Here is a 14,375-nt window from a genome sequence, read left to right as displayed (position 1 = left end):
CAGATCTTATTTTCCACACAGTGTATGAGTTTCAGCCATTTATTGATGCTTGTCCAATGTTACGAAACTCAATACCATGCCATGAACCCACAATCAGGAATGGGTAAAAATAAGAATAATTCAGATCATTTGGTGCCTGTTCGGAATTTAAATATTCGGAGTGTGAATAATACCGGACCTAACCTAAGCCGAGTATACTCTAGCAATCAAAGTGAGCAAAATAGACAAAGTTATGTAGGGAATCCGCCTAATCTAACTAATCATGGTAATTATTATGTCAGATCCCCTAATCGAAATAGGTTGCAAAATAGACGAAACATTTGGCGAAATTCCAGGAATACAGCGAACTATGTGGATAGACGTAATTGGAGATCAAGAGATGGCACTTCATATCAAAATCAAAATCACGATGAAAGACATGTACAACATAATGTAGAACCTAATCATGATTGTGCAGTACAATGTACTTTATTAGAATCGTATGCAAGTACGAATGTAACATGATTACCGTCAATGAAATTAGGTTAAATTCATATCAGTTATAGATTCTTGTGAATTTTCATTTTTAAGTTTATGTGTAAATATCAATAATGAAAACAATCTTCATAACTTCGCTATACAAGCAAAATGAGGAATTATAATTCGATTTATAATTGATTAAGACCAAAGATTATTTATATTAGATTGATTTGTGTTGAAAACTTAATTGTCAAAGATTATGTTAAGAATAAGATCCATTCTATAAAATCAATTATTCAACGACTACCTTGAATGAGATTCTTCTTTATTATAACATCTTAGTGCTACGATGTATACCTTTAAATGCAACATCTAACTTATTTATTATATAATGCGCTCGAACTATTTGTAACCCACGTTTGTCCTTTACGATTTTTGAAATCGCACCCGTCGACGACTAATTAAATGAGCGACGATATTTTTAATAAGAAGATATATTGATAATATAGTGAATAATAATGCAATAAATATAATTAATGTAATTAAAGATAAATATTGATGAAATGTAAGATTTGTTTAATGTATATGTAAAGTGTAATGAATAAGATATACAAGGTGCGATCAAAATATGATGGACATATGTAATATAAGAACACTAATGTTAACGGACCAGTGGTTCTTGAAGATAAAAGCCAAGCCTACTCATGACTTTTATATTCAGTCCCTTTGTCGAGCGACATTTTATACAACAAAATACTTTGGCTTGAGTAATATTTACCTGTACCTAGGGCAGAAAGTACTCATACATGTGCACTATACTTAGTAGAATGCTAATTTCGTATTAACAAAAGAAGAATGTTTTTAATATATGTAAGTGATTATTATGGGATAGTTGTTGATATGGACATGTTTTATGGTTACCTAGTCAGTGACTTTGTGTATTTAACCGTTTAAAGAAAAGGATATTTAAGTTATATCAAAATAATAAAATCAGTTTAACATCATTTATAGACGTTGTCATATTTATTAAAAAAGGTGAGATTAACGATAGTTAAATATCGAAGCTAATTTTTACATGAGGATGAAATACTACCACTTCGGATTTTTATTTTAGCAAACGAACCAGGTTTACGACTATCATTTTGGTAAGTCGTTGTAACCGTGGGGGTGGGGGGAGACAGTTATTTTCTATACACCAACAATAATACATTTGTATTACTTGATCTACATTACAATACATGGCTGGGTGCCAGTCTAAGCCAACTAAGGTGGGGCGCCCCTCCCTTGTCCGTTCTTTACGATCGTCACTAGTTACTAGCCTTAAATACAGATAGGAAAATAGATTATTTTTCCTTCACAGCATATAAGTTTACTTCCGCTGTGTACTTTTTATTTTTTATTTAAATTAAATTGAAGTAGTATGAAGTATCCCAAATAGCACGAAAAATTTCTGTAACTTTCTTGTGATCGTTTGTACATGCCGAGTTACAATATTTATAAATAATATAACTTTCCGTGAGTGTATTTTGTTTGCTAAGCTACATTTCGGCACTGCTGAGAGTTCAGTGGATACGAATTTGTTTTTGTGGCATAGAACAACCATTCAGAAAACTTGTAGACTAATAAGTGGAAAGCGTAGGTGCTTCACAAGTTAAAATATGGTTAAGTGGGCGAAGTTGGAATCAGGGCCGTGCCGTGGGGGGGGGGCGAGCGGGGCGCCGAAGTAAGGGGGCGAAAAATTCGGGAGAAAAAGGAAAAATATAGGAAAAATTGCTTGGAATATATGTATGGGGGCGCCGTCGTATAATCTCGCTCCGGATGCTGATTTTCCACGCCACGGTCCTGGTTGGAATCATAATCAGTGCATCAGTATATGCAGGAATCCCCACAAACGGATTTTTTATGGCGGTTGCGCCCATGAGAATATTTGTGATGACATAATTTTTTCATTGAAAATGATCCAATCAACCTGGAGAATAAATTCGAAGGGGAAGAGGTACAATCAGCGACAAAAGTTTCTTTCCGTTTGATAAAATTTATTTTGGGTATAACGGTGGTATAGCTGAAACGCACAACAGTGATATGACTGGCTCGTACAGAAAATTACATTCTTTTTAATTTACTGAAAACTGTACTCAGATTATCCTTCCATTCTGAAGTTATTTACGAAACTTGTTTCATCAAATGGAAAGAATTTTTTGTCGCTGACAGTACATTTGGAGGCTAGAATGACAAATTTGGAGAGAGGAATGGTGAATTTAAGGGGAGAATACTAAAATTTGGAGAGATTGCGTCCAAGCACCTCTGACTAAATAGTAGGCAAATTGCCAGTAACAAAGTTTTCTGCAGTGTAAGTAGAATCCTTATTCTGACAACTCATTGACAGTCCAAAACGTATCATTGAGTGAGAAATCCTTAGTTTGTTCGGAAAATATCTTGCACTTTAGTTACGCCTTCAAAATTTTATTATACCATTCATAAAACTTCCCGCGAGAAGTGTCTTTGTCCAACTTCATCACATTTTTGGATAGTAATTATCTTTTTCATAATTTCCGGTCGATTACTAATATAATACTGCATTACATGAAATAAGTAATAATTTCACAAAACCTTGTGAATAAATTAAACCTAGACAATAATGTCTTATTTTCTTTGAATTGTTCATTAAACTGAGACCAAAAAGTAATAATTTTTCCCATTTCGTATTTTTGAAAAGTGATAGATTTCTTTGGTGTTACAATATCGAAAATTTTATGGACGATCTGTCAGTTAAATTTACAAAAAGAGTCAAATTTGATACTATTAACCAGTTGTTTGTCCAGGTCACCATTCATAAGGTTAATATTTGATATTGCGTTTAATTGAGCATCAAATAAGATCAATTGGCCGCCTCATCGGGGTCATTGTCAGGCCACTATCGAGCCGCACAAATAAATTCGGCCCACTATCAGGGCGAAGGGAACACTTTCATGGGATTCTTAATATTTCATTTACTTTACGATGTAATAGTGGTGTTCTTTTAACACTGTGAAAGTGTCGTTATTGTATATAGAAATATCATGCAGTTTCACTTGTATGTTGAAATAATATGTATCTGAAAAGAATGTGATACTTTAACCTCTGTAGTGTTGTCTTTTCTTCGGTTGCTTCTGAAAGCCGTTGTCTTTTGCTGGTGACAGATTTTCTTTTTAAACAATTCTTATCACCTTGTTATTCGTACATGAGTTTTCATTGTTTATATTTTGATGTACATAGTTCATTTCAGTAAGCATAGGTACAGTGTTTGTTTGACCGTGACATACGTGTGCGTGTCAAAGGATTTGAGTACGATGCGAGCTTGCGAAGCTATCATGTTATCAGGTGTAACATACGGAGTTTTATGGGAAAGAAAAAAAAAAGAAAGAAAGAAAAAAGCAGAATAGAACATGAAACGAAACAGGATATATATGAACTTGGTGATAAGAGAACTGGTATTATCAGTTGTTTGCCGGCAGTCAGGCAGTATAGAACGTGGTCTTACGTCACAACAAAAACAGTTCTTTCTGTGTAATATAGCAAGATTCGTTGAAGCAGCAAAATAATAGTAATAAACAATGAATTATACAAGTTTCATTATCGGTAAGAACTTTATTATTATTATTATTATTATTATTATTATTATTATTATTATTATTATTATTATTATTATTATTATTATTATTATTATTATTATTATTATTATCATCTGAGCTGAGTATGTTGTTAATTGATCTTCGTGTATCATTTTCTCTTAAGAAATATTTACCTATTTTATACCTTGTTTTATGTTTAGGTGAAATCAAGCCAAACGGAACGATAGTTCCTGCAGTGGAGGAGAAAACGGAAGATCCAGACAGCGGTATGATTGCTGGCATTGTAATTGCAGTAGTTACTATAGTTTTGCTGCTTGCAGCAGTGGTAAGTGTTCATATCCTTTATTTTAATTAATTATTAAAATGGTATTATATATAATATAAACATTAGACTCCCTTGGAAGCACCTCTGAGTGACCTAAACCAATCAACGAGCATCAGCAGCAGAGCAGGATTTTTGTGTGTGTGTGTGTCTTATCCCATGTTTTTCATTCAACAACTCTTATCGTCAACACTTCGATGTTTAGACTTTTTTAAAAAAAAAAAAAAAAAAAAATCCGAGTGACGATAGTGAGAGAAGAAAGAACATGGGGAAAATAGAATTTTAAATTTCAACGGATTTCCATATTTCCTGGCCTAGCCGTAACGATCAACTTATCCAGCCCAAATTTTTAAACTTACAGTTTTTGTAAGAATCTCCAGGAAAGTGGAGGGAGGTTCGATTTTTTTCCTCCTATCCCCAAACTTAAAAGTAGTTTGCGGTTTTTTTCGATTTAAAGTCTCTTAACGATTTTATTTATCTATATAAATAAATATGAAAGTGACTATGTTTGTGACTTAATATCTCTTGAACCACCCGACCGATGTCTATCAAATTTTCAGCATAGATGAGATTTGGGTCTGGGGATTTTTTTTTTTTTTTAAATCATTTCACTGAAGTTAAGGGAAGGGAGATATGTAAAAATGATCGAAAAGTACCGATATTAGTGTTGAATTCATATTTTTTGGAGTTGCTGAAATGAACAGTCACACTTCCGATGCCGTTTAAATCCAAATTCAAGCCCCGCAACTTGGGAGATATATAGTAAAAAGTGACTGACTAACGAAACATATTATTTTATTTTGTTATTTTAACCCAGCGCAGCTGGTAATTGACGCTAGTAATTGATAAAAATCAGTATGCGCTATAATATAGTATAAGTTTGTTTTTCTAGGAAAAATCCATAAGGGGTATTTTAGTTTTGGTGATGAGTGTCAAGCGATTTTATTCATACTTCATAAATAAATATCTCAATAACAACCCTTACAATATGACTCATTAAAAAAAATCAACAAAGGGATAGTTTACTCTTGAGGGGTAAATTTTCTTCGATGTTTTCCGAAATCGCCTATTTTAATTTTGTTGATATTTCATAAATAATTCTTTCAGCGCCATGTCTTGATTTAATGTAGGAATGAGAGCTAGAAAGTTTAGTGCAGTGGTCCGTATCTTTTGTTTTGTTTATTATTTTCAAAATATCCACTGGCCAGACTCACATTGCTTGACCTATTCTGACGTGACCAGGGCGATAGCTGTTACGCTATATAAATATAATATTTAGATGAATAAACAAATAAAAAGGAAAGGATACAGAGTACATTGTAATCGGGAAGTGTTTCACAGCCAGGCCATCTGGGGGCTTGCAAGTATATCTTCCAACTTAATGTTCTTTCCTTTGCCCCATAGTACGCCATTAAAAGTGAAAAATAATCATCGTATCAGGAAGGAAAGTGAACAAACTGAGCATTTGAAGAAAGTAATAAAATAAACAACAGGATTATAATTCACTGGGGAAAAGCGAAAGTAAGTTAAAAACATGGTTTCTAACTAGGAATATAAATAATGTACAAAGAATGAAAAAAAAAAAAAAATCACGACTGGATAGCGAATTGAATACGAGTCTCTGGCTTACAATAACCACTACGCTATTCCGTTCCCTAAACAGCAGTACATTCTATCATTTCTGAACTATTTAGGGAGCAGATTGAGTAGCGTTGTAGTTAGCATATTGACACTGTAAACCGGAGACCTAGATTCGATTTCCGGTCCAGTCGTGTATGTGTTTACTCCTCGTGTCGTATGTTATTGAATTTGCACCTATAGAGGAATTGATATGATTTAAAAAAAGAAAATAAAAAAAAACTGTTATTTCATATACTTATCACGTAGATTTGTAAATTGTTTACGAATTTGTGTGGTATTTACATAGCTTCCATGGTATACAGCTTTTGATACAATACGAAAAATAAATAAATAAATGCAATTTTTAAAGTATGGCTCTCTACATTCATATAGATTTACTGTATATTTTCTGCATTTTAAAAGTTAGGTAGAACGGAAGCGTCTTATAAACAGGGTGGACATAAACCAAATGTTTAAGTAGATATTAAACTTTTTTTTTTTTTTTTTTTTTTCCTTTTTTGGTACATTTATACGATAGTTGATTATTTTCACATAAGTTTCGTCTTCTTCAGTGTCTTCTTTCACTTTCGGCGTCTTCTTTCGTGCTTTTTATAAGTCTGCTTCCAGCTTTGTTGCCCTCGACCCGGTTGACCCAGTTTTACTCCACTTTACTTTCCCAAATGTTTGCCATTTGCTGATGTCATTAAAATTCTTTCTCTTGTAAGAAATAAAAAATATGCGGGCGTCTATTCTTGTCATTCACTATAATGATAAGTCGCATTAATGATAACGCTGACTTTTTCTGCTTCTAGTGAATTGTCAAAATGGACTAAATATTTATATTTTGTTGTTCGAATATATTACATTTTGACGCCAAACACTTAAACGAATAGACGTTTTGCTACGTGACCACGGATCATAATTTCATAAAAAATGGTTTCTTGATTTAAAAGTTGGGGATATTCTGAGGAAAAGGAACCTTCACTGCAACATCTAAATACGGCCTTGATTATGTTATGACAGTCCCAAAAAGGAGAATGCTAGACCTATTTTTCAACGTAGTCTCCTTTTAGGCTATACAGTTTTACTAGCGTCTTTGTAATGCTTTGACTCTTACTTTGTAGACTTTCTTAAGGTACTCAAAATAACTATCTGTACAGAGAAGCTTGCAGGATATTTTCGTGTTTTCTGCACTGCATGCATTTGACACCTTAAGGTTCACGAGAAAAGTGTAGAATAGCAAGAGCTCTTCATTATGGTTTCAAGATCGAATTATGTATTTATAGGATCCAGGGGTGGGGGATCGAGCCGATCCCCCCCCCCAGAAGAGTAAAACTTTCTTATTTTATATATATATATATATATATATATATATATATATATATATATATATATATATATATATATATAACCCATTCCAAAGTTTGGAGCCCTTAAAAGTAATAGTATGACAACCCACTCCCCCCCCCCCCCGTCCGAGAAGTCGGTTCTGGATCCGCCCCTGATAGGATAAGACTTATAATATGAAAGGATAATACAAGAAAGCTATTTGAATATATATTCCTCTAAGTTTTATTGCGCACAATTGAAATACTGTAGCAACATTTTTATAAAGGTCCGTGTTTAACATCAATGGCGCCGTGGACACAATGTAAGCAAGTGCCCTCTCCAGCAATGTCCTTCCTTTCAGCCCTTATAACAACAAGAAACAATAATTTCATGCTTGATTTGATCTCAGTTCCTGCCGAATGGTATTTATGGTGGGCAAACACTGTATGTGGGAGTTTTCGCTGATTCTTCCGTTTGACTTTCGTTATTTCACCATTATCATCCATTTTATCATCACCGTCTCCCTTAGCTTCAGATGCATAATCGTGGGACATTAAACTTAAAAAAAAAAAAAAAAAAAAAAAAAAAAAAAAAAAAAAAAAAAAAAAAAAAGCCTCACGCGTATCCTATTACGATGAATTATATATTCATGACTCGTCTTAAGTCAGGCTACTCTCGTTGGCTATATACGGATCTATTACCCGTCGCTCTCGCTGCTGACAAGAGTACTTTATGAATAGTACAGTCAGCGACAAGAATGATTTCCGTTTGATTAAATTAGTTTCGTAAATAACTTCAAAATGGAAGGACAATTTGAGTATAGCTTTCAGTAAATTTAAAAGAAAACAATGTAATCTTCTGTATGTTACAGCCATACAACCGTTATTTCCAAAATAAATTTTACCAAACGGAAAGAACTTTTGTCCCTGACTGTACAGATACAGATCAAATTCACAATAAATGGAGCGTCTCGCACTTTTCGTATTTTACGAGATTTTGTTGTAACTTTAGTTAGTTTTTAAACTGTTTCTCATTATTATAATTATAATTACATTCTAATTATGTCCTAATTTTCTCCTGATTACGGACATTCCGCTCTGGGCTCGTGCCTAGTACGCCTGTTCATAAAAGCGGGCCTGTTCTTTCATATGCAATTAATTTTGTTTCTTTCCTTTTTTTTTCACAGATTGCATTTATCGTCTATAGGCATTACTTGCATCGAAATGTTACCAGTATGAACTTCGATAACCCAGTGTATAGGAAAACGACGGAAGATCAGTTCTCGCTGGAAAAGAACCAGTACCAACCAACAAGGATATACCCAGCGACAGTTGGTGAAGAGGTAAGGGCTTTGACCCTGGAAAATTCGTCTTTGAGATAGATTCAGCTGAATATAAGTTAAAGATTTGACACCAAAGAAGTATTAAAATCATTGTAATGTTGTTCTCAACTCTTAAAACTAAAAGAAGACAACTTGGAGTAATTACATATATAAATATATTTTAAAACGTAGAATTTATTACATCTGAAGTAAATGCTAGGGAAAAAAATGTGCCATCAGCAAAATATTCCATCAAACAAAATCCTTCTTTTTAGTGAAGTTCGTTACAAATTTGCATGATTTTTTTTTTTTTTAAAAAGAAAAGAAATATATTTTGTGATTATTTTTAGCTCAATTTTTTTAGGATTATTAGCTTTATGTAGTAGCTTGTCTGTGCCAAATACAAGTTTAGATTATTTCTTTTATGAGAATGTGCTCTACCCTAGTTACTCATTATCTAGCATGTTAGTGCCAAATTGTCTCTTTTGTAGTATAAACTTATCTCAACACAAACCTGATCGTTTTTCATTGATATGTATGTTAATAAGATAAATCAAGTCTTCAACTGAAATCTTACCATTTCTGTTTGCATGTTATTTTTGAGGAAGCCTCTTCCTTGGAGCTGTTTTTTTCTTTTCTTTTCTTTTTGTTCAATAGTTCATTTGTTAATGCATGGAATGGTATTGCTGTCCCAACTTCGTGTTTTGTTGTTGTTCATGCTCCTATTATGTTGTCCGATCCGTGTTCCTTGTTTATTTATTACTCTTTCCAATTTATTCTTCCCGTGGCTTGCTGATGGACTTCAGTCAAATCAAAAACGAAACGTATTAACCAAAGACTGTCCTTGAGAAAGTTTAGTTTTGTCTTATGAGAAGCTGTTTATCATACAGCACTTGCTTTAATTTTTTTTTCTACAAACAAATTCTTGTGTATTTTTCTTCCATGGCTCTCACACATGCAATGGAATTTTGCGACTCATTGGTAAGTAAATTCGTTGGTGTTCAGTCATAAGTGTGTGTCTGTCTTACAGTATATCGTGTTACTATTTGCTATTCAAGATTTCGCTTATGTTTGAGATCACTCGTGAAATATCGATGAAAGAAGGAACGAAAACATGGAAGATAGTATGCGTCTCGAATTATTTATTTATCGTTTTCACTTTTGGTCCATAAACTAAAAATATAAATTGCTGAGCAAAGCAACGTTTATTTGAAAATAATAAATGTGTGACAGTTTTGCCAAATATTGATATCATCAGACACTGTAAAAACGAAAGAGAGAGAGAGAGAGAGAGAGAGAGAGAAATCTGAACGCTGATTGGCTGATCAAAACGGATTCAGCCAATCATAATAAAAGTAGACGAAAGTGAAACAAAAAACCATAAATCCCTTTTCCTCCTTGATCCTGCAGAAAAATAAGATACAAATTAAGTTTTTCCAATAACACCCCACTTTTCGTCAATTTTAAGTTCTGCATTCCAATTCACAACAAAGCTTTGTTCTTTTTAAATAAATCTGGCCTCTTTCCACCTTCTTATTAATGCCCTTTGTTCCAGTCCTAACACTTCAATCTTGCACCAATTAATATCATATCCCGTTTCCCCCGCGTGCTTAAAAATAACGTTTCTTTCTTTTTCCAATCTTACATTGAGTTCTTCCCCCGTTTCAGTGTTAGGGGGGCACGGTAACTCAGTGGTAGAGCGTTCACCTCAGGTGCTTGGGATCCCTGGTTCGATCCCAGATCGCGCCGTGTGGACTTTGTGGTGGACAAACACCGTGCTCGTGGGTTTTCTTGGGGTTCTCCCGTTTCCTCCCACTTTCTTCATTCCACCATTTCACTACTCATCTCTCATCATCACAGTCTCCTTTAGCCTAACCGGCATAACCGTGGGACGTAAAACTTAAAGATTTCATTTCATTTTCCCGTTTCAGTGTCTGATGAAACCAATATGTTCAGTTAGTTAGCGAAACTATTACACATTTACTATTTTTAAATAAGAATTGCTTTTCTCAGCGATTTGTATTTTTAGTTTAAGGTAGCAAAACTAGTATGAACCAGTTAGTTTATGGTTCTTGTTCAACTCCCGTTCTTTGCTTAAAAAGTTTGGTATTAAGGGAAAGGGGGAGGAGGAAGATGTCAAATTCTTATTAATTTAAAATTTGTGGTGGACAAACACTTTTGTACGGTTCTCGCGTTTCCTTTCACTTTCGTCGTTCCAGTATATCATTCATCTTATTACCACCGTCTGCCTTACCTTCGGTGCATAATCGTAGAACATTAAACAAAATAATACTAATTTATATAAATAATAATAATAATAATAATAATATATAATAACGCGCGCAACCAGCTCCTTGATTTCAGTCCTAATGCTAGCCATCTTGACTTATTATAGTGAGTTAATGAAGATTTAAAAAAAAAAAAAAAAAAATCTTCACCTGTACATCTGGCACATTTAATGTCAAGTCGATACAAGCCCTATGTAGAGCAGATATTCTTGAAAGCTCACTCGCAGCAAGGAAAATGGCTCAGTGTTCTATGTTTTTTGCTGGGTAATGACTACGTTAAATTAAGAATTATATAGATACTGAAAATAAATATTATCATGTTGTTTTAAAATGTATTGAGACCTGGGCAGTCAAAACCAAGAATACCTTTATTGTGATTTGAAAATAGCAGTATGAAACACACACGCACCATTTTGTTCTATGACTTTGTCATTTTTTCGGGTAAATACTGTCGCTATAGATTTCTGTAGTTTCTGGTCAAAAAATTGAGACACGTGGTTTTCACGGGCCACTTTTGAAAGTAACTTAACGCTATTCAGAGAGTCCTGCAGAGATCGAAACAAATATAGTCTGACAGTGCCCGGTCCGGGTTATACGATGAATGCATTAAAAACTTCCTCATAAACTTCCCAGTTTAATTTCAGATGGGTTGTTAAAGATATCTGCTTTTGTCAGCGTGATATACGACACTCACTCTGTTTGACCAGTTTCGGCCTTTCTTTTGAATTGCTAGCGACACTTGCACTAATAATTGATAGTACAGGACCGAGTCGATCGTTCTGTCCGGCGGCAGCAGCTCGTAATGCATAATGCCTTTCCAATCTCACCAAATGCACCAGTATAACCATACTGGGCGTCAGTGTGAAACTTTTTCTCCCTGACCATGATATATATATATATATATATATATATATATATATATATATATATATATATATATATATATATATATATATATATATATATATATATTTTTTTTTTTTTTTTCGCATATTGTAAATTTTCATTACTCATGATCAACCCTTTCAGAAATGGCTCGAGTTCTTCAGTATAGATTTGCGTATAGAAAATGTGTAAATGTGTTTGGGTTAGATCGTGTGGCACTAAAACATTTTTTTTTTTTAAATGGTTTTACACTGGTCATGGATGTCAAGGTCCTTTGCGATGTCGTGACTGCTTACATTGATTGTCTTTCTCGAATATTGCCAGAATATCTATCATCCACTTTGTTGTAAGTGGTTGCTCACTGCAAGGAGCATCTTATTACTTTCCTCATATTCTAAAGTACGGATAATCCGCATTAATTAATTTTATTTTTATTTTAAACTAGCAGCGTTCACCCCGCTTCGCTGCGGTCACCCCGGAACGCAATAAACTTTGTTACTTAGATAATTTTTACTTTTTCGCTTTCAAGTGATATGATAAAAACCATAGAAGATTGCAGTAAATCTTAACATTATATCGCCTGTCATTTATGTTAACCCGCCCCGCTTCGCTGCGGTCATCCCGGTGCTGGCATATTGTAAAAGTGTCTGTAAAAATAAGCAATTTTAAACAGAAGATTCAAGCTATTTTCCGCTGTATATCGCCTGTCATTTATGTTAACCCGCCGAGTGACACGGTCATGCGGGTTGCATATAAATACGTTTATTTTTACCTATGATGAACTAATAACAAAGGATTTGTACGTTATGGACACTTGAATGGTCAATTATCTCAAGACACTGGTAATTAAAAATTAAAGTGATATGATAAAAACCATCTAGGGTCCAAATCCTAATAACCCCCCAAAAATGAAAGAAATTGGTTCAGCCGTATTAGCGTGATGAGCGGACAAAGGATTTTGTACGTTCTCTTTTATATATATAGATCACTTGAAAGATCGGGATCTTTATGAAATGAACTAGAGAGATTTCTAAATCTGTGAAAATTCTGATGTGCTCCAACTCTAAATATATTTTTCATGCTAATAGTAACACTTGTGTATTCTTCTTTTGTAGTAGATCGTTTCTTTGTAGGTTATTCTCTTCGTATTTCACATATATCACGTAACATTTATTTATATTGCTAGCATAATAAATTGAAACATCTCAATAACGGACACCAATGGGACATTTATGATTATTTGTCTCTAAATGAGATTTGTCCATTAAAGAGAGGTGCACAAATTTAGATTACTCATAGCTTATGTTGTAATTGTATACAGTGTTACAGTACATGCATTGAATTATACATGTAAATATAGGCTAATATCAAAGTATTGTACTCCATGTTTGAATTACTGGAACAATGAGGGGAAAATTTCCCCTTTGTAAAGAAACACTAATATCGCTGTGGAGTTGTTATATATACCACGTACTGCAAAAAAATATTGCTTATACAACACCGACAACGTTTGGGAGGTGATTCATGATACTAAGATAAGACGAAAAGTATAGACCAACCTGGGTGCACAAATGCTTCCTTTCGGAGTTACAGACTGCCAAAAACATGAAAAAAATGAACTTTAAAGGTTCATAGCTCCAAAACTGTGGGACCTACCGTAGTCGAGTCAAGACTTCACTTAGGAACTAATATGTACGCTATCCAAAAATACATGTTCCAGAATCCTAAGATACTCACGCAACAATTTTTTATAAAGGGAGTTTGGCTATGAGCATATAATTTGAAGTACTCACGAACTACCTCAAAAAAAATTGTTGCCGAAGTACGACAGGATTCTGAAACATGGATATTTGGATAGGGCACATACTAGTTCCTAAGTGAAGTCTTGACTCGACTACGGTAGATCCCATAGTTTGGAGCTATAGATCTTTAAGTTATATATATATATATATATATATATATATATATATATATATATATATATATATATATATATATATATATATATATATATATATATATATATATATATATATATATATATATATATATATATATATATATATATATATATATATATATATATATAAAATTTTATACTCTTTGTCTTATCTTGGTGTCAGGAATCACCTTCCAAACGTTGTCGGTCTTGTTTTGAAACACACTGTATATTTTCATCCCAAGTACATGTGGTACCTCTATAAAAAATTGTTCCTTAAATTGTTACTAATTGTATTAAAAGTAAAGAGCCAAATAAGAACATGCAACATTATTATTAAATATTGAACATGTAGAGAGAGCTAACTAACCATGGAAATTTTGAAAATTTCTTGCGGAAGAAAAAGGTATGTTATAATTGTCCTCAGTGTAACCTTGCATACACTACAGGCACAGACACTAGTTTCTTATAGGAATTCGCTTGTAACAGTTGAAGGTATCAATCGAAGATTTATTTCCAAAATACAGAAAGTATTTTTTGTGCCAAATACCTATGAACTGGAAATAATTCCTGTCCGTTATGAAGGAGTTACTAAAATGTT

The 14,375-nt window shown here is 33.5% G+C and overlaps 1 protein-coding gene across 7 annotated transcripts in view; it reads left to right on the top strand.

Moving 5' to 3' along the window:
• Positions 1 to 14,375, top strand: part of LpR1 (Lipophorin receptor 1) — a 484,208-nt gene that overhangs the window by 464,906 nt on the left and 4,927 nt on the right. For 6 of the 7 annotated variants that reach the window (XM_081742361.1, XM_081742362.1, XM_081742365.1 and 3 more), the window contains 2 exons: positions 4,271 to 4,395; positions 8,528 to 8,683. In XM_081742361.1, coding sequence (XP_081598487.1) covers positions 4,271 to 4,395; positions 8,528 to 8,683 — 281 coding nt within the window. Of the gene's footprint in view, positions 1 to 4,270; positions 4,396 to 8,527; positions 9,644 to 14,375 lie in introns of all 7 variants that reach the window. The other variant, XR_014128710.1, reaches the window with a different exon arrangement.

This window comes from Thermobia domestica, chromosome 16 (assembly GCF_964235325.1).
Source record: "Thermobia domestica chromosome 16, izTheDome1.hap1.1, whole genome shotgun sequence".
In the NCBI taxonomy this organism is placed as follows: Eukaryota; Metazoa; Arthropoda; class Insecta; order Zygentoma; family Lepismatidae; genus Thermobia; species Thermobia domestica.
The sequence above is the reverse complement of the archived record's forward strand: the minus strand, read 5'-3'. Positions and strand labels throughout refer to the sequence as shown.